This window comes from Schistocerca nitens, chromosome 5 (genome assembly GCF_023898315.1).
Source record: "Schistocerca nitens isolate TAMUIC-IGC-003100 chromosome 5, iqSchNite1.1, whole genome shotgun sequence".
NCBI classification, from domain to species: domain Eukaryota; kingdom Metazoa; phylum Arthropoda; class Insecta; order Orthoptera; family Acrididae; genus Schistocerca; species Schistocerca nitens.
In genome coordinates, this window is record NC_064618.1 from 250104569 (window position 1) to 250123905 (window position 19337).

At 42.6% G+C, this 19337-nt stretch overlaps 1 protein-coding gene across 1 annotated transcript in view; it reads left to right on the forward strand.

Moving 5' to 3' along the window:
* Positions 1-19337, forward strand: part of LOC126259207 (protein cycle) — a 981945-nt gene that overhangs the window by 591402 nt on the left and 371206 nt on the right. Inside the window, exon 3 of the mRNA XM_049955799.1 lies at positions 14690-14762. Coding sequence (XP_049811756.1) covers positions 14737-14762 — 26 coding nt within the window. The 5' untranslated portion in view covers positions 14690-14736. The remainder of the gene's footprint in view (positions 1-14689; positions 14763-19337) is intronic.

Below are 19337 nucleotides of genomic sequence, written 5' to 3' on the forward strand. Positions count from 1 at the left end.
TAAAAAGTTGACTGTACTATTCATTATTGCACAGGGCTACTAGAAATGATTCACTCGTTTTCAGAGCTCTGTGTTTTTCCAAATTATTACATGTACAAATATGGTTGATGCATGAATAGAATCGTAGATTCAACAAGTTTCATTTTTCACTCTACAACTGTTCTGTGTGCCCCTTTTGTCACTCGACACATGCACAAGCGGTAGTCAAGTTATTTCCACAAATTATATAGCAACATCCTGTCAGTGGTCATCACAGCAGCATGGTGCGTTCCCTGGGCTCTTCCAGTATCCTTGGCAGCGAGGGTACGTATACAAGGTCCTTAATATACCCCCAAAGGAAAAAGTCACAAGGCGTTAGGTCAGACGATCTAGGGCGCCGAGGGAATCCTTCACCACTAGCCCCATCCACCGATGCCTGAAGTTGGTCCTTGAGGTTGACGCTCCAATGTTGGGGTGACCCGTCCTGTAGGAAGATGCTGTTCTCGAAATCAGCAGACACTCGTGGAAACAACCGTAACTGTAACGTATCAAAGTAAGAGGTACCAGTCACAGTCTTCTCACAGAAGAAAAACAGACCATCGGCACAATTGGTCGATCAGTACATTTCTTTTCACAGAGACAACCTGTGTCCCTAAATTGTCGATACCAACACACAATTTTCTATTTATATGGCGGTTCTTCTCCATAATTCCTTCTTACGCTTAACTGTGTTACTTCCATTATATTATAGGTATTACAGTTCACTGCACTGTGGAAAGGATCAAGAGCATACTTTTTGTGGTATCGATAGCTACGATGCCACAACGTAGCTGCGTTCTGCTAGGTTGGCACTACGACAGACACCGACGACAGCTCACTCTAGCCGGAGCGGGAGAGCTCTACGAGCTCCGCTCCAGATTCTGCACGTTTGATCAAGAGCAGGCGGCCGGGACACTTCGCACCTCATTGCAAAGTTATGTATTCTTCTTGCTAGAGTAAAGGTGATTTAAATTCATACTGCAGTACCGACGTGTATTACCTTAGCCTGTTCCTACTCACTTCCTTCATTCGGCCAATCTTTCAGTTTTCAGGAGCAGATCCACGCGCCGCCTTCCAGGTGGGATACAAAACTTTTCCTAGCGTATCACACCTCCACAGTTCTCAAGAGGAGTCCCAATCCTTGTTCTAGTGAAATGCTTCCAGGCATTACTATATCTTGGTCTTGAAGCTTGGGCCCCAGTATTTCCAAAAATACTGAAGTACTGTTTAGTGTGGCAAATGCTCTACATCAGTTAGCGCGCACTAACAGAAAAGAAATGTACTTAAAGTTGCGTCGAAATTATGATGACTCATTCTTAAGTAGTTTTTGTAGACGCGAGGTTCAGGCTCTCTGGGACTGTGAGTCAAACCCATATGGCTGGAATGCTAGCTTTTAGCAATCCATTTTTTCACCCATTTTATGCCAATTTTCTATCGAGAAATACACTCTAAAAAAAAAAAAAAAAAAAGGACGCACCACGAAGAAACTATCCGAATGCGACGGAAAACAGTAGTTGTCCTCGTGCTTTTTAAACCTTACCTTGTCCATCAAGGTCGCCGGTTCTTTCCCCAACTAAGAACGTTTGGAGCTTTACGGGCAGAGCCCTCTAACTATCTCGGGATTTTAACGATCTAACGCGCCAGTTGGACAGAATTTAGCACGTTATCCCTTAGGAAGGAATCCAACAACTCTTTCAATCAATGCCAAGCCGAATAACTGCTTTCATAGGGGACAGGAGCAGACCAACGTGTTATTGACTTACTAAGTTTGTGAAGCTATTTCTCTTGAATAAATCATCCAATTTTTCTGAAATTGTGATCATTTGTTTGACTGTATGTGTACGTCACATTTACTTATTTGCGTCCCGTTCGGATAATTCCTTCGTAATGCGTCGTTTATTTTGTATTAGAGTGTAGATGACTACGCAACATACTGAGCGCTAGTGACTGCCATAGGTTTCTTCCAGTCATCGTCCATACTAACTTCCTCTCGAGGTCATGAACGAGTTTCAAAATCCGAAAACGTACAACGGTAAAATAATAGTAGTAGTATGTAGTAGTAGCTTTATTCACCTGTAGATCTCTTTTTACGAGCATATAGGACATGTCAAAATATTTACAAGTTTCGAACACATATTTTTACAGACTTCTAGTTAGAGACAGTCATTAGATTTACTCCTGGTATACAATACCTTTTTTTACAAATAACTTTTTAAATAATGTAATGCCACACTGTTCACTCAAATCTTACTATCAGTCACTGCACACTCTATACACACTTTGTTTCATAACGCTTCACTCATTACACACACACACACACACACACACACACACACACACACACACACACACACACACGCACTGGTGACCTCTGGGCCATTTTCTGTACCACAACTTCCCATTTGCTACTCTGAAAAAATGAATCAGCATCCCTCTATAATAAGTGATATGTTGAGCTCAGAAAGAGGAAGAGGTGTCAGTATTGTGCTGTTCATAGCTTGGGGGCAAGTTTTTCTAGAAAAGGAAAAAAAAACGTAGTGTGAAGGTCTTATATGTACTGTTGGATGTTTTATAATCATTATTATTATTTATTTACATAACATTTTTTTATGAAATCCCTACTCTGTTTTTTCTAAGTATTCCTTCAATGTGTAAAATGCATTGGGTAACAGGTACTTTTTAGCTTCCTTTTTAAATAAGTGCGCGGCCAAATCACGAACAGCTGCTTTACCCCACACACGAATAGACTCGTCCTCCTGGCGGATGTAAGGGACAGGATCCGCACGCTAGTGGAGCACGTCTAACCTAAGACTAGGGATGGTGATTACCATTTTTTTTTACGCTAGTTCAACTGACTGTTAAAACGGCTCATAATAACCGGTTCCTAAAGTTAACGATTTTCGGTTTTTTGCTCATATTGCTTACTGTAACAAAGATAGAAATCGAACAAAGTGTGAAAAATTTTGACTCCCGCAATTTCAAGATACATAGAATCAAAATATTAAATAAAATAGGCAAATAAAAGAAAACTTTTTTTGTACAACATTCGTTCCTTTTATCGGAAAGCGATAAGTGGTGAATACTTGAAAAAAAAATGTCACCAATATTCTCCAGTTGATTCTAATTTTTTGAAACCCAGTACAAAAATGATGTTATAATCAGGGATAATGCCACTCTTTATGCATTACGAATAGTGAGTGCTAAAGGATGAAAACTGAGGTTGAAGAACTCAGTTTTTTGGTGTTAAATTGTCCCTTTTCCAAAGGTTACAAGCAGATAAAGGCACATTGTGTAGACACAGGCAGCGAATAAACTACTTTCTATTTTGCTCGTAAACTATGAATGGACTGTCGTTAAATTTTTAATTCATTACTGTTACCATAATTTGCTACCTCTTTTATTATTTCACAGAAATGGCAGACCAGTCTTCAATCTTTCGAAGCAAACGAAGTGTTGTACGTAATTGCTGCGACCCTTCGTAAAAATATTTCCAGGCTACGGTTGGTGCTATTTTTCGGTACAACTTATGGGAAACGATGGCAACGACAAACTAACTTGTAGACCAGATGGGGGCAAATCATGCACACTGCACGTACCTCAAACCACGAAATCCGGCGACAGGAACATTACTGTCTCAGCACTGCTGTACAAATTCTTATGCTATCAGTCTGTTGCTCGTTTCTGTCGGCATTGTTATTAAAATATCACTTACCGCTTTTTAGATTTTCTATAAAAACGCAATATTTCAAATCAACGCAGATTTTAATAATTAAAATTACTCCTTTTTTTAAAAGGGGTTTTTCTAAAAACGAAAAAATTTGTCACTCATGCTACGGCTGATTGATGTTTCGTTTTTTATCCGGTTATTAGTGATAAATAAAAAACGCCTGTTATAGCGTAGACTAAGCAAATAACTGAAAAATACCGGTTTTTCACAACTGAAGGATGGGTTTCATCCGGTCGGTTTTTCCCTTCCCTACCTGAGAGAGTCGGGGCGGATGCGTCGTAATTATCCGCGGAACTGTCCCGCGCTTCTGGCTACGGCTGTTGGTAAAATGTCGATATATCAATATTTCTTCCAAAAATTATCAGTATCGTCGGCGATACTTTTTCACGATATATCGATATCGAAAGGGCAAATACAGTGACGATTTTTTTATTTTATATTTTTTTTCCACAATTTTCGGAAAATATATGAAATTGTTCTTTTGAAAGTTAAGTAGAACATAATTTACGTTCATTTTGTGAAGGAGTCTTACTACGTTGTAAGCTGTCATCACGCCCATTCTTTCTCTTTGACTGTGTGAAGCAAGTATAGGTGGCAGGTAGAAGAAGTTCGGCTGCACTGGGGGCGGGGGTTGCGGTGTGAATAAAATAAGAAGATTTCCGATGTGAACAAATAGCACACCAGTTACCAGTCACGTTAAAAACCAATTTTTAACACACCTAGTGTGTTATTTCTTCACATCTGCATTCTTCAAAAATAGTTACTGAAAAAGGTGACCATAATCTAAATGACATGATCGGTTTTTGCGGCGGGCGGAGACGTATGAGGGGGGTATGCTGACGTAATCGGCGCTCGACGCTACCAACAGAAAATGGAACTTTTAACTTCTCTACGCAATTTAGAAATCCGATTTGTGACAAAACCGAACGACGGATCCATCGGACGCCTTTTACTGTGCCACTTACACGCAGTTACCATTGTTAGCAAATTGGTTGTCGCCAAGCGTGAACGCCCATCGTTTTCGTTTCATTTCTTGCTCTAAGGCGGATAGGCAGGCAACTAGCTTGTTGATGTACAGAAAATCTAATAACAAATCAATACTTAAGTATACAGATCTAGAAGCCACAGTATATTTACAATGTGCAGCCGATATTTTTATAGGCCGGCACGTTGACATTTTTTTCGCGATATATCCATAGTATTTTCGATGCGTCGAGAGCAGATGATACTTTGTTAAATACTGATCTATCGGATATCCGATGATTTTAAAAATGTCAACAGTCCTAGTTCTGGCCCGTTACAGAAATTCACTCGTCAGTGACCAGCTAATAATGTAACTCAAGTGTGTACAAGAGAAGCAGCACGGTCTGCTCCGGAGGAAGAAAGTAGGTGGACTATTGAGAACACCAGTGGACATAATCGCCGGACGGCCGGGTATGCAGGTAGGTAGGTAGCTGTGTATGTATGAGGGCGCAGCGCTGTGAGGCGAAGCGTGCCGGAGCCCGCGGGGCGTCGTCAGGAGCAGCTACCTGCGTCTGACAGCGCTTACGTCACGCCATTGTAGCGCGTTTTGCAGCCGCGCTCCGGGGTTCCGCCGATGGCCGGAATAGCAGCCCTCACTGTGCGTATTTATTGCGCCCGCGCGCCCTTCTGCTTGGCGCAGTCTCACCGAAATGGAGGGTCCTACAGCTATTTGTATGCTTTCTGCCTCGTTTACAGTTACTCGAATGAGATTCGCGACACCGAATCTGGCACTGATTTGCTGTCGCGTCCCGTTAACCGTTGGGGAGGTTATAGCGTGGGCAAATACCTTAAACGTTGATTTTCATTTCAGCGGTGTACACTGAAGCGCCAAAGAAACTGGTATATGCAAGCATATTCAAATACACAGATACGTAAACAGGCGCTGTGGTCGGCAACGCCTATGCATGGAGTGGCAACTGACCCTTAACATAGACAAATGTAATGTATTGCGAATACATAGAAAGAAAGAACCTTTATTGTATGATTATATGATAGCGGAACAAACACTGGTAGCAGTTACTTCTGTAAAATATCTGGGAGTATGCGTGCGGAACGATTTGAAGTGGAATGATCATATAAAATTAATTGTTGGTAAGGCGGGTGCCAGGTTGAGATTCATTGGCAGAGTCCTTAGAAAATGTAGTCCATCAACAAAGGAGGTGGCTTACAAAACACTCGCTCGACCTATACTTGAGTATTGCTCATGAGTGTGGGATCCGTACCAGGTCGGGTTGAGAGAGGAGATAGAGAAGATCCAAAGAAGAGCGGCGCGTTTCGTCACCGGGTTATTTCGTAAGCGTGATAGCGTTACGGAGATGTTTAGCAAACTCAAGTGGCAGACTCTGCAAGAGAGGCGCTCTGCATCGCGGTGTAGCTTGCTGTCCAGGTTTCGAGAGGGCGCGTTTCTTGATGAGGTATCTAATATATTGCTTCCGCCTACTTATACCTCCGGAGGAGATCACGAACGTAAAATTAGAGAGATTCGAGCGCGCACGGAGGCTTTCCGGCAGTCGTTCTTCCCGCGAACCATACGCGACTGGAACAGGAAAGGGAGGTAATGACAGTGGCCCGTAAAGTGCCCTCCGCCACACACCGTCGGGGGGCATGCGGAGTATAAATGTAGATGTACATGTATATAAGACAACAAGTGTCTGGAGCAGTTCTTACCTCGGTTACCGCTGTTACAATGGAAGGTTATCAAGATTTAAGTGAGTCTGAACGTGGTATTATAGTCGGCGCTCGAGCGATGGAACACAGCATCTTCGAGGTAGCGATGAAGTGGGGATTTACCCGTACTACCATTTCATAAGTGTACCGTGAATATCAGGAATCCGGTAAAACCTCCGACATCGCTGCGGCCGGAAAAAGATCGTGCAAGAACGGGACCAACGACGACTGAAGAGAATCATTCGACGTGATAGAAGTGCGACCCTTCCGCAAATTGCTGCAGAGTTCAATGCTGGGCCATCAGCAAGCGTCACCGTGCGAACCATTCAACGAAACATCAGCGATATGGCCTTTCGGAGCGGAAGGCCCCCACTCGTGTACCCTTGATGACTGCACGAGACAAAGCTTTACGCCTCGTCTGGGCCCGTCAGTACCGACATTGGACTGTTGATGAGTGGAAACATGTTGTGGACGACCGCAGTATAATTCTCTCGACAGCAGCTAGATCATTATTTTACTGTCCACAGAAATAAGCAAAAGATAAAACTCTGTTTTACCAATACGTATGCTTTTCTTAAGAGTCGTGTGCACGTACAGCTTACACAGTATCATTCACAACCAACATCCTAGGCCTTATAGCTATACACTGAAGCGCCAAAGAAACTGATATAGGCATGCGTACTCAAGTACAGAGATATGTACACAGGCAGAATATGACGCAGCGGTCGGCAATGCCTATATAAGTAAACAAGCGACAACAAGTGCCTGGCGCACTTGTTGGATCGGTTACTGCTGCTAATATTGGCAGATTATCAAGATTTAAGTGAGTTGAACGTAGTGCTGTAGTCTGCACACGAGCGACGTGACAAAGCATCTCCGAGGCAGCGATGAAATGGGGATTTTCTCATGAGACCATTTCACAAGTGTACCGTGAATATCAGGAATCAGGCAAAACATCACATATACGACGTTGCTGCGGGCGGAAATAGATCCTGCACGAACGGGACCAATGACGACTGAAGAGATCGTTTAACGTGACAGAAGTGCAACCCTTCCGCAAATTGCTGCAGATTTCAATGCTGGGGCATCAACAAGTGTCAGTGTGCGAACCATTCAACGAAACATCATCGATATGGTCTTTCGGAGCCGAAGGCTCACTCATGTACCCTTCATGACTGCCGACACAAAGCTTTACGCCTCGCCTGGGCCCGTCAACACCGCTACTGGACTGTTGATGACAGCAAACGTGTTGCCCGGTCGGAAGGGTCTCGTTTCAAATTGTATCGAGCAGATGGTCGTATACGGATATCGAGACGACCTCATGAATCCCTGTACCCTGCATGTCAGCAGGGGACTGTCCAAGCTGGCGGAGGCTCTGTAATGGTGTGGGGCGTGTGCAGTTGGAGTGATATGGGACCCTGATACGTCTAGATACGACTCTGACAGGTGACGCGTACTTAAGCGTCCTGTCTCATCACCTGCATCCATTCATGCTCATTGTGCATTCCGCTGGCCACAAAACTTCCCAGACATGAACATCATTGAGCCTATCTGCGCTGTCTTGTAACATGCTCCTCAGAAGAGATCTCCACCCCCTCGTATTCTTACGGATTTATGGACAGTACTGCAGGATTCATGGTGTCAATTCCCTCCAGACCGCGTGACTGCTACGGTCGCAGGTTCGAATCCTGCTTCGGGCATGGATGTGTGTGATGTCCTTAGGTTAGTTAGGTTTAAGTAGTTCTAAGTTCTAGGGGACTGATGACCACAGATGTTAAGTCCCATAGTGCTCAGAGCCATTTGAACCATTTGAATTCCCTCCAGACATTAGTCGAGTCCATGCCACGTCGTGTTGCGGCACTTCTGCGTGCTCACGGGGGCCTCACGCAATATTAGGCACTTGTACCAGTTTCTTTGGCGTTTCAGTGTAGAATACGATTAATATCGAATATGAGTTGTTTAGGAACCGTTAATTTTTATTTATTAACAAGGCCACACCAAAAACAGTACTCAGAGTATATTTTATCCCTCTTTCTAAGAAACCCCTGCAATGTTCTCAGGAATGCAGAGTTATAAGTGCGATGTCAGTCATACGACCACACCGCCGCTTGAGAGATCGATCCGCCGGATGCGATAAAGGGAACAGAAGAACGGCTGTGTTAGCCAACGAGTAGACAGCCAGTCGCAGTACTTATGCTCGCCGTGAGGCGCCGCTAGACCACTTCAGTGTGTAGCAGGAGAGTAGTTCTGTTGTGCCAGTTGGAACATCCCCTTAGAAAATTATAAATGACTGTGCTGGTAAACCCCTTAACGTTATTTGATTTTAAACAGCTGAGCAAAACTGAACGTGCTCAGACATTTCTACCCGTATCTCGTGGTCGTGCGGTAGCGTTCTCGCTTCCCACGCCCGGGTTCCCGGGTTCGATTCCCGGCGGGGTCAGGGATTTTCTCTGCCTCGTGATGGCTGGGTGTTGTGTGCTGTCCTTAGTTTAGTTAGATTTAAGTAGTTCTAAGTTCTAGGGGACTGATGACCATAGCTGTTAAGTCCCATAGTGCTCAGAGCCAGACATTTCTCTCTTTACTTGTTCTGATCATCAATAAACTGACACATAATATTTTTAGCGCAACGCAATCTGACTTTCAATAATCCCTACAAAAGAAAGGCCCTGATTAACAATAACATATACCTTTCATGAATCACTTACCTCACAAAAAAAATTCGTTACTCGAACTACTGCAATACAGCGAGCGCCAATACTGCCAGCTAAATAAAAGATTGTAACTACTGAAGTCACTAACTACTGATAGGCTTCCCGCGCCCGGGTTCCCGGGTTCGATTCCCGGCGGGGTCAGGGATTTTCTCTGCCTCATGATGACTGGGTGTTGTGTGATGTCCATAGGTTAGTTAGGTTTAAGTAGTTCTAAGTTCTAGGGGACTGATGACCACAGATGTTGGTTAGGTTTAAGTAGTTGTAAGTTCTAGGGGACTGATGACCACGGATGTTAAGTCCCATAGTGCTCAGAGCCATTTGAACCATTTACTGATAGGCATATTTAGCAAATAAAAGATTTTGATGGAGAACAATGTATTTACCTTAATAATGTTCAAAAGTCATTATATATATATATATATATATATATATATATATATATATATATATATATATCAGTTCATGATATCCAGTATTACAAATTTACTCTTTCTGATGGACACACGTCCAAGTCGTCCGCCCTCAAAACTCCGCCATTTCTCTTCCCACATCCACCACTGCTGGCGGCTCACCCCCAACTGCGCAACGCTACACGCTGTTCACATCCAACTGCCCAACACTACAATAGCGAATATTGCAACAATGCCAACCAGCCACAGACTGCACACAGCACAGCCAGTGATTTTCATACAGAGCGCTACGTGGCGTTACCAGCATAAAAACCTAAACAACCTACTTAACACAGTGTACAGTTCGTAGCTGCGCTCAGTGGTCAGCCAGCGCCGATGTTAGTCATCGTCTGCAGCTCAGTCATTGCTACCATCAAGTCGTTGTAGCTCAGTTGTAAAGTTCCGTAATAGTACTACTGTAAAGTCAACAGTACTAAGTTGGCAGTTAAAAACAATTCTACGTTCTGTCATGGCGACAGCCAAGTTAGTCTTCAAATTCACCGGATTCGACATTCAAGATTACGAGAGATTAATTCGTCACTGCAAGATTTGTGACTTGTAAATTATGTCATTCTACAGACGATTAGTCTAGTCGCGTCTTCTATAATTGTCAACCAACATATCATGGTCTACAACAAAGTTAAGTAATAAGTACTTTCTTATTTTGTACTCCTGCTAATTAATTGTGTTTTCCTGTTGTAGCTACCAAGCACTCTTTACATAGTAGAACCCACGTTTCCACCTCCTTGGCTACCTCATATTTGCTACCTCATGTTGATGGACTCGGCTATGGTGAAATATCGAGAGCCATCAATAAGTACTATAGGGTGCGGCGCTTAAATCCGAACAAATGAAACTTTTTAAAAATTTTATTAAAAGAAAATACAAATGAAAATGAATATCATTTTACATATAGGTAGTGATATCTTTCAAGTGTAACGTTACCCGATATAACCACCCTCAGCCGCAGTGACCTTGTACAATCTTGCACCGAAGCGATCGCACGCGCTCTTTAAAACAGCGCTGCCCATATTCGCGAATGTTGCTTCGATAGAGGTGCGTAGAGATGCTACATTAGGATACCTCGTCTTATTAATAAGTCTTTCGACTACGCTCCAATCATAGTATTCGAGGGTATTCAAATCCGGGCTATTCGGAAAGCCAGAATTCCTTTGACCAGGACATGTTAACGTTATCCGAGAGCCAGTTTTGGACTGAACAGCTCATATGAGGTCCTCTTTATTGCCGCCTTTCTTGACACGCGGTTCCTCGAATGAGATTTCCTGTCCGGGTTAGCGGAACCTTCCTCAGAATTCTCCGAAACATTATACTTGGCCACAATATCGTAAACAGTTGATCTCGGTAGCAGAATGATCTAACTATTTCAGTGGGCGAACTCCCAGCGCGACGACTTTCGATAATCGCGGCTCTTCGGTTGTTCTTCTCACTTGTACGGAACATTTCGGCCATTTTGCGGTCCTGGCTGTTAACTAGATGCCTGTGGCTTTCAAGACCGCCAATCACAACCTCCGGCGGAACTATGATATGGCGGGAAATTCAAATTGAAATTTGTCCGGATTTGTAGTGTTCATGTTGTTCAAAGCACTTTGCGATGTTCTTGAGAACGGGGAACGTGCTCGGGTGGCCAAGACGGTCAAAGCGACAACTAGCGTCAAGCAGAAGATCCCAGTTCGAGTCTTGGCCAGTGCAAAAATTTTCATTGGCACTAATGCATAGTGCAGCCAAAATTTAGCAACACTTGCAAATGCCAATATGATTCTCGAAAGTTCATATGTGACATGAATATAATTGTGGTGCTCCATGGCAACCATCGACTGTTGCAACATGAGGAACCTCTTAAGTCTGGATCTAGAGGTGGTGGTAGGTTGCAGGTGAACCGGGTACCCTTTCCAAATCGGTTGTTATGTCGCATTTCATGAAATTAACACTTGAGGTACATGATAATATAAATTTGTTTCTAATTGCACTTTACGTCTGCGTTTGAGGATTGGTACGATAACAAGCGCCACTTGCAACAGTTAGATCCCCTGAACTTGTATATCGCGGAGGTAGGGCTCGGCCACAGCCTAGGATTTACGTCCAGAATAAATTTCTCACTGTGCAGCGGACTATGCTATGTTTTGAAACAGTTTCATATGAGACAGGAGTTTTGGAATCAGTACACACTCAACTTGAGATTCACAGATTCATTTTGGTGGAACACTGCTCCTTAACCCCCCTCCCCCTCCCCCTCCCTCTCTCCCTCCCTCCCTTCTCCACATCTCACATACATCGACGAGAGCAGGGTCACGTCAACGGTTTCTTTCGTATTTTCTCTCGTCGCTCAACAATGCTTCCATCGTTATCATTTCTGCAAGTCTGCCCCATTATCTCGTAATCTCTTTTCGCATATTATTTCCGCTACGTAACCCAGTTTTCCTACTTTTCCTTGTAATCGTACTAAAGATGAGCTGTTACCGTAACCAAAGACCGCCGCCCGTGCTCTTGCGGTAGCGTTCTCGCTTCCCGCGCAGTGGGTGCCGTGTTCGATTCCCGGCGGGGTTAGGGATTTTCTCTGCTTGGAAATGACTGGGTGTTGTGTGTCTTTCATCATTATTTCATCGTCATTGAATTGCAAGTCGCCGTAGTGGCGTTGAAGAACTTGTGGAGCGGCGGCCGAACCGCCACGCGAGGGGTCTCCCGGCTACCAATGCCATACGCTCATTATTATTACCATAACCAAATATTTTACCTTGTTACAGATGCTTCACATCTGTGTCGTAAATTTGCGATAATTCCAGACTTTGTAACGCAGTTCTTTTTTACATTTTATTGACTAACGTACTTACGTACAGAACGGTATTTAAAATTTGTATTTAAATATTTGTTATTGAAATGTGTCAGTAGTGAATGAATAGTTCTTCAGTTGCCCACCAGGGGATTAGCACCCTACTCATGTACACAGTGTGTAACTAAATTCCCTTTACAGACTTGGGGACATGCTTACCTTAATAGCAATGAGCGCTTGTCCATCCATGACTCTGTGAAACATATTTATTCTACTGAACAAGCTCATAGCTCTTAGGGTATGCACTTTAGAGCCCATGTTTATTGAAAATTTTTTTCCTATTTTGGTACGTACTAGCTCCTCCCGAAATATGGAAAGCAAAGAGCTTGCAGTTGAAGAGACGTGTTTCACAGTTTCGAAGTAATGCATTTTACAGCCCATGTTAACTAGGCACTTTCCTCTTGTTTTGAGTAAATAACCTGTTGTAATGCCCCAAGGACAGAAAACCTCAATTAAAAAACTTAGTGGAAACTTAAAGTGTGGAAGTCAGTCATCTTGACAGTGATGGCAACTATTGACGATAATATCTACACTGGTAATATTTTGATTAACACCTATATTATTCAGATATTGAGAATAGCATACAAAAAGGGGAGATAAAAGGAAAGGATTATCATAGGTTCTTTATCAAACACCTATAGAATAAATTCAGAATCATATGAACGAAAGTTAAATCCAAGAAAGCAATTCAGTCAAAGATAACATTTACCATGGAACAGAGTTGCAGCCGAATCGAAAAGGAAATTCAGTGTGACTACAATGCAGCTCGGATATGGAAATCTTAGTTAATTGCTCTTGAGTCGTTCTAGAGTACTTTTGCGATAGTTGTTTGGACGCAAACGCTATTAGGTTGTTTCAGTTTTGAAAGGTTAATAATTCGTGAGGTAGAGACTGAAGTATTGCTCAGTCATTCGACTGATGAAAGTTAATCTTTACCGTTCTCAACGCGACGGTATAGTAAGACGTGTGTTCGACTTTAATTGTGTGATATTAGTGTATCGGACTTAGCCTTCGTACTGATGAAGAGTTACAGACCTTGAGAGCAATGGATCAACGACAGAAAAACAATTCGTAGTCTTTAGTAGGACACAATAAAACGAAGACACGAAGAAAGACAAGTACGCCGGTTAGTCAAAAGTTGTCGTCAGCGTCACGATTACTGAACTTAACAGAAGTTAATCTTGAATGACATATTTGTGTGTGTGTGTTATAGGGACAAATAATTAATTACAGAAAGGACAATAAAATCTGAGTCAAAAAGGAAATCTTAGGTGTCGCCTAACTCTTTAATCTTTTTAAGTGACTAAGTGAATACATGAATAATGGACAGTGAAGAGTGATTAGTTTAAACCAGTATTACGGCATATTAAAAAAAGAGAAGAACATTTACTCCAACATATGTTATCTCTGGAGTTACGTAGGACCGTTGTTAATAACTGGACGTAGCAACGGAATCGTAGACAGGAAAATCCCATCCTCGCTATGTACGAGTATGATGTGAAAAACGACCGTAATGATGAAATCAAGAATCAAGATTTTATTTCATCACAGAACTAACCGGGCATAAAAATAAACGATTGCAGTTTACCAGTTCGCACAAACTGTTGCGGACAGATAACAGAATATTTCTAAACCACGCGTGGAGTTGTGTTCTTAGGAGAGTTACAGGTGCTGTTCCATGTCACACGGACGGGGACGAACATCGTTACGAGTCGCGTCTCTTCCCGGCGAGTGAAGTAGGAGGGAAGGGATGTCACATTGTCCTCAAAGTCTGCAAAGGAAATTTAGTTGCACCTTGTATCCACTGACGTTGTGGTTTCCGTAGTGGTGATATTCAACCATGGCAAGTGTCATGTCCTATGAAGTCACTTTCTTTAACTATATATACATAATTTCTCTTCTGATATTTAAAATTTGTCTTGTGAGTATGATGATGGTTGAAACATGTCAGTTCGCTTGAAATTAGTGTATTTGCGCCGGGCAATACATTATCTATATTTCTGCTTTACTTATTTCGTCACATGTACATGCTAATAAAATCAAAGACGGTTTCTGTTTAATAAAGCGCTGAAGAGACTTTCGTATACCATTCTTATCCTTTACTTTTTTAGTGAAAGTACGCATTCCGACATTTCTTGACCAGTGTCCTCATATGGTTTGTGTTGCATGACGTGAATCACGATTTGCATGTTTGTCTTTGATTAAGATTTGCAGAATGTCAATGTTGGTGTGTTTTGTGTTGCAGGCGGGGAGGCGGCCAGATGACGTCACGGTCGTGCGTGCCGACGCGTCATGCGCTCCAAGCCTTCTTCCTTCAGGTGAGCAGCACTCTCATTAACGATATCACACACTGAAAGTTTTCACGACACCTTTTTCATGTCTTAGCTGATGGTAAATATTCCGAGCTGTATGGTCGCGGTCCATGAAACTTACCATTTCTAACGCTACTACGTACACAGCTGCGCTGGACATCTACATAGGTGTCCATTGTTCCTCTGTCATGCCGACTGGCGGTTCGGACGTCTAAGAGAGACATAAACACTCTGAAAATGGGGCGTGGCACAACTGTACACATGATTGGCAGAGATAATCCTTAACTCTCGATCTGTCATTCGTCAAAGATAAAACTTATCTATGGATTCTGCAGAGCTTCTGCCCATTATGGCCTCTTCTTTTCCAGTAAAATTATCCCAATGTTTATATATTTCGATGGTTTCTCTGTATAGTCGTGCATAATAATTTGTCACTGTAGAGAAAATTTTGGATTGGAAAACTTCACTCATTTCCTGATTGAAAAGCATCCTCTCCCGCAGCTGATTTTTCTACTTTCCCTAGTAAGCAAAGACTTCTGCGTTCCTTCAGCGGTGTATTGACACTTCTATCGGTATTTACAATGTAAACATTACCGTATGGAAAATTAATTTTACGTACCCCACATTAACAGTATAGTGAAAGCATCATCATAGCCAAGACTTGAGAGATGCTGTAATGAATGCCGCAGAGGCAAAAAACGGTAGATAATATAGGAGATACTGAATTGACGAAAGGTGAAAACCGCAAGTGATGGAGGAGAAAGGTAATACAGAGGGCTGAAAAGGTATAGACATGAAGTGCAAAAGGGCACAGCAGGGATGACTATAGAATAGACGCCGCCTACAGGAAAATTAAAGAGACCTATGGAGAAAGTCGAGGGGTATGAAAGGGAAGCAGTGGTTGGGAAGGGAGTGAGACAGGGTTGTAGCCTCTCCCCGATGATATTCAATCCGTATATTGAGCAAGCAATAAAGGAAACAAAAGAAAAATTCGGAGTAGGTATTAAAATCCATGGAGAAGAAATAAAAACTTTGAGGTTCGCCGATGACATTATAATTCTGTCACAGACAGCAAAGGACTTGGAAGAGCAGTTGAACGGAATGGACAGTGTCTTGAAAGGGGGGTATAAGATGAACATCAACAAAAGCAAAACGAGGATAATGGAATGTAGTCGAATTAAGTCTGGTGATTCTGAGGGAATTAGATTAGGAAAGTAGTAAAGGAGTTTTGCTATTTGGGAAGCAAAATAACTGATGATGGTTGAAGTAGAGAAGATATAAAATGTAGACTGGCAATGGCAAGGAAAGCGTTTCTGAAGAAGAAAAATTTGTTAACATCGAGTATAGATTTAAGTGTCAGGAAGTCGTTTCTGAAAGTATTTGTATGGAGTGTAGCCATGTATGGAAGTGAAACGTGGACGATAAATAGTTTAGACAAGAAGAGAATAGAAGCTTTCGAAATGTGGTGCTACAGAAGAATGCTGAAGATTAGATGGGTAGATCACATAACTAATGAGGAGGTATTGAATAGAATTGGGGAGAAGAGGAGTTTGTGACACAACTTGACTGGAAGAAGGGATCGGTTGGTAGGACATGTTCTGAGACATCGAGGGATCACCAATTTAGTATTGGAGGGAGCGTGAAGGGTAAAAATCATAGAGGGAGACCAAGAGATGAATACACTAAGCAGATTCAGAAGGATGTAGGCTGCAGTAGGTACTGGGAGATGAAGAAGCTTGCACAGGATAGAGTAGCATGGAGAGCTGCATCAAACCAGTCTCAGGACTGAAGACCACAACAACAACAATGGAGAAAATAGAAGCAGCTATGTGAATATCGAGAGTTCATATGACAAGCCAAAATGGAAGGTTGAAAGGTGTAAGGAATATATAGATGGGAGGTGTAAGGGAAGAAAACTTGAAGAAAGTACTATAAAAAGAGTAGAAGAAGTAGATAAATAGGTGGTGGGAGATACAGGGGTTGCACTTAAATGTGGAAACGTCGCGCGAAATACATGCTTGAGAATAAATGCAGATGCTGGCCAAGCCCACAGGTTGCGCCATTTTATTTGACACGAACGGCACATGTGGAATGCCCTCAATACGTTGCAAGTGTCAGTCGTGGCCAGAACAGTGTTCTGTGTAGTCGTGAGAGTATTATCTAGGAGCTAAGTGAATTGGAGCATGAGCAAATTGTTTGTGTTAATATGGTGAGTGCCTTTCGTAACCATGGGTGCCGTAATGTTTGGCGTTTCAAGAGAAACCACATCGAAGATTTATACCGGATACAGGAAAAATCGAGAGAAAACACCCGCTAAGTCACAACGCGGAAGAAAGCGTGTGTTGAATGATCATGACAGACCGTCCTTGAAGAGGACGACGTTGTAAAAGTTAGTGCAGAAGTGAATGTCACAATTGCAGGGTGAGATGGAATTCCAAAACTATTCATCAGTTATGCAAATGCCCTTAACATTAAAGCGTGTTGCCAAAGCCATAACTTAAAGGACTAGATTCTCTAGTTAGTAGTAAATCGTTTGTTCTTGTTTCACAGTTTCCAACGTCTGGACGAGTTTACGTCCCAAGAGTGAAACATGATGGGGGTTCGGCGATGATATGGGAAGCCTTACCGTTGTATTCCGTGGGACCCATAGTCATTCCAAGATGGCATTACTGCCGAGGATTATGCGATTATTTTGGCAGATCAGGTTCATCCCACGGTATAATGTTTTTGTTCCTCAGTGGTGATGCTGTGTTCTAAGACGAAGTGCTCCCATTGACACCACTCGCATCGTTCAGGACTAGTTCCGTGAACACGAGGACTAATTGTCGTACCTCTCCTATCCATCATAGTTACCAGATCTGAATTTATTCAGTCTTTGTTGTCTACTTTGGAAGTAAGGCTGCGTGATCTCCATCTGCCTCCATGATCTCCATCTGCCTTCATCACCGTTACGGCGAAGTTGCCACTATTCTGCAGGAAGTAAGGTGTAAGATTCCCTTGAAAACCACAGACGAACTGTATTTAGTCATGCCGAGACGACTGGAAGCTGTTTTGAATGCCATCGGATTTCCTACATCGTATTAAGCGTGGTAATATGTTTTTTTCTTGGTGTTTGCTTATTTTTGTTCACCTCCTGTCTGATACATCGGCGTTGTGCAAAAACTAGCCGTGACAAAAATATACTGTACGAGGGGCGTTTGAAAAGTCCGTGCAAAAATAAAAACTACTTACGTGTTGTGGGTAAACGTTTTTTTTATTTTTCGATATAGTCTTCTTTTAGACTTATACACTTCGTCCAACGCTGTTCTAATTTGTTGATCTCTTCCGAATAATAGGAATTGTCCAAGTCTGCAAAATAACGATTAGTTTGCTGCAATCACCTCCTCGTTAGAATAAAATCTTTGTCCCGCCAGCCATTTCTTCGAATTGGGGAACAATTAGTAGTGCGAGGGAGCCAAGTCTGGAGAATAGGGGGGATGTGAAACGAGTTCGAATCCTATTTCCATTAATTTTGTGACCACAACTGCTGAGGTGTTTGCTGGTGCATTGTCGTGATGGAAAAGAACTTTTTTGCGGTCCAATCGCCGGATTTTTTCTTGCAGCTCGGTTTTCAAACGTTGCAGTAACGATGAATAATATGCACCTGTAATAGCTTTACCCGTTTCCAGGTAGTCGATGAGGATTATTCCTTGCGAATCCCAAAAGACAGTCGCCATAACCTTTCCGGCCGAAGAAGTCTTCGCCTTTTTTGGTGCAGATTCTTCCTTGGTAACCCATTGTTTAGATTGTTCTTTGGTCTCAGGAGTATAGTATTGTATCCATGTTTCATCCACAGTGACGAAACGACGCTTAAAGTCCTGCGAATTCTTCCTGAACAGCTGCAAACCATCCTTGCAACACTTCATACGATTCTGTTTTTGGTCAAGTGTGAGCAATCGTGGAACCCATCTTGCGGATAGCTTTCTCATGTCCAAATGTTTTTGCAAAATATTATGTACCCGTTCATTCGAGATGCCCACAGCACTAGCAATCTCACGCACCTTAACTCTTCTGTCATCCATCACCATGTCATGCATTTTATCAATGATTTCTGGAGTCGTAACCTCCAAAGGGCGTCCAGAACGTTCAGCATCACTTGTGCCGATATGGCCACTCCGAAAATTTCGAAACCACTTATAAACTGTTCTAATCTGAGGTGCAGAGTCACCTTAATGTTTGTCAAGATTCTCTTTAGTCTCCTGAGGCGTTTTGCCTTTCATAAAGTAATATTTAATCACCACACGAAATTCTTTTTCGTCCATTTTTTGACAATCACTCGACTTCCTTGATTCACAAGAATGCCAAGCACAAAGAAATAGACCAATGTGGCAGAAACTTGGTGTGCGTTCTTTACAAAGAAGCTACTAACGAAACATGACCTCGATACGCGCCGGTTGTGCCATCTCTCGGACTTTTCAAACGCCCCTCGTAAGTAGGTACAAGTGGTGATAGTTTGCAGCAGTTATGGAGAAATGAAGTGGCTTGCAGAGGATAGATTAGAGTGGAGGGCTTCAACAAAAGTTTTCGGATTGAGGACTACAA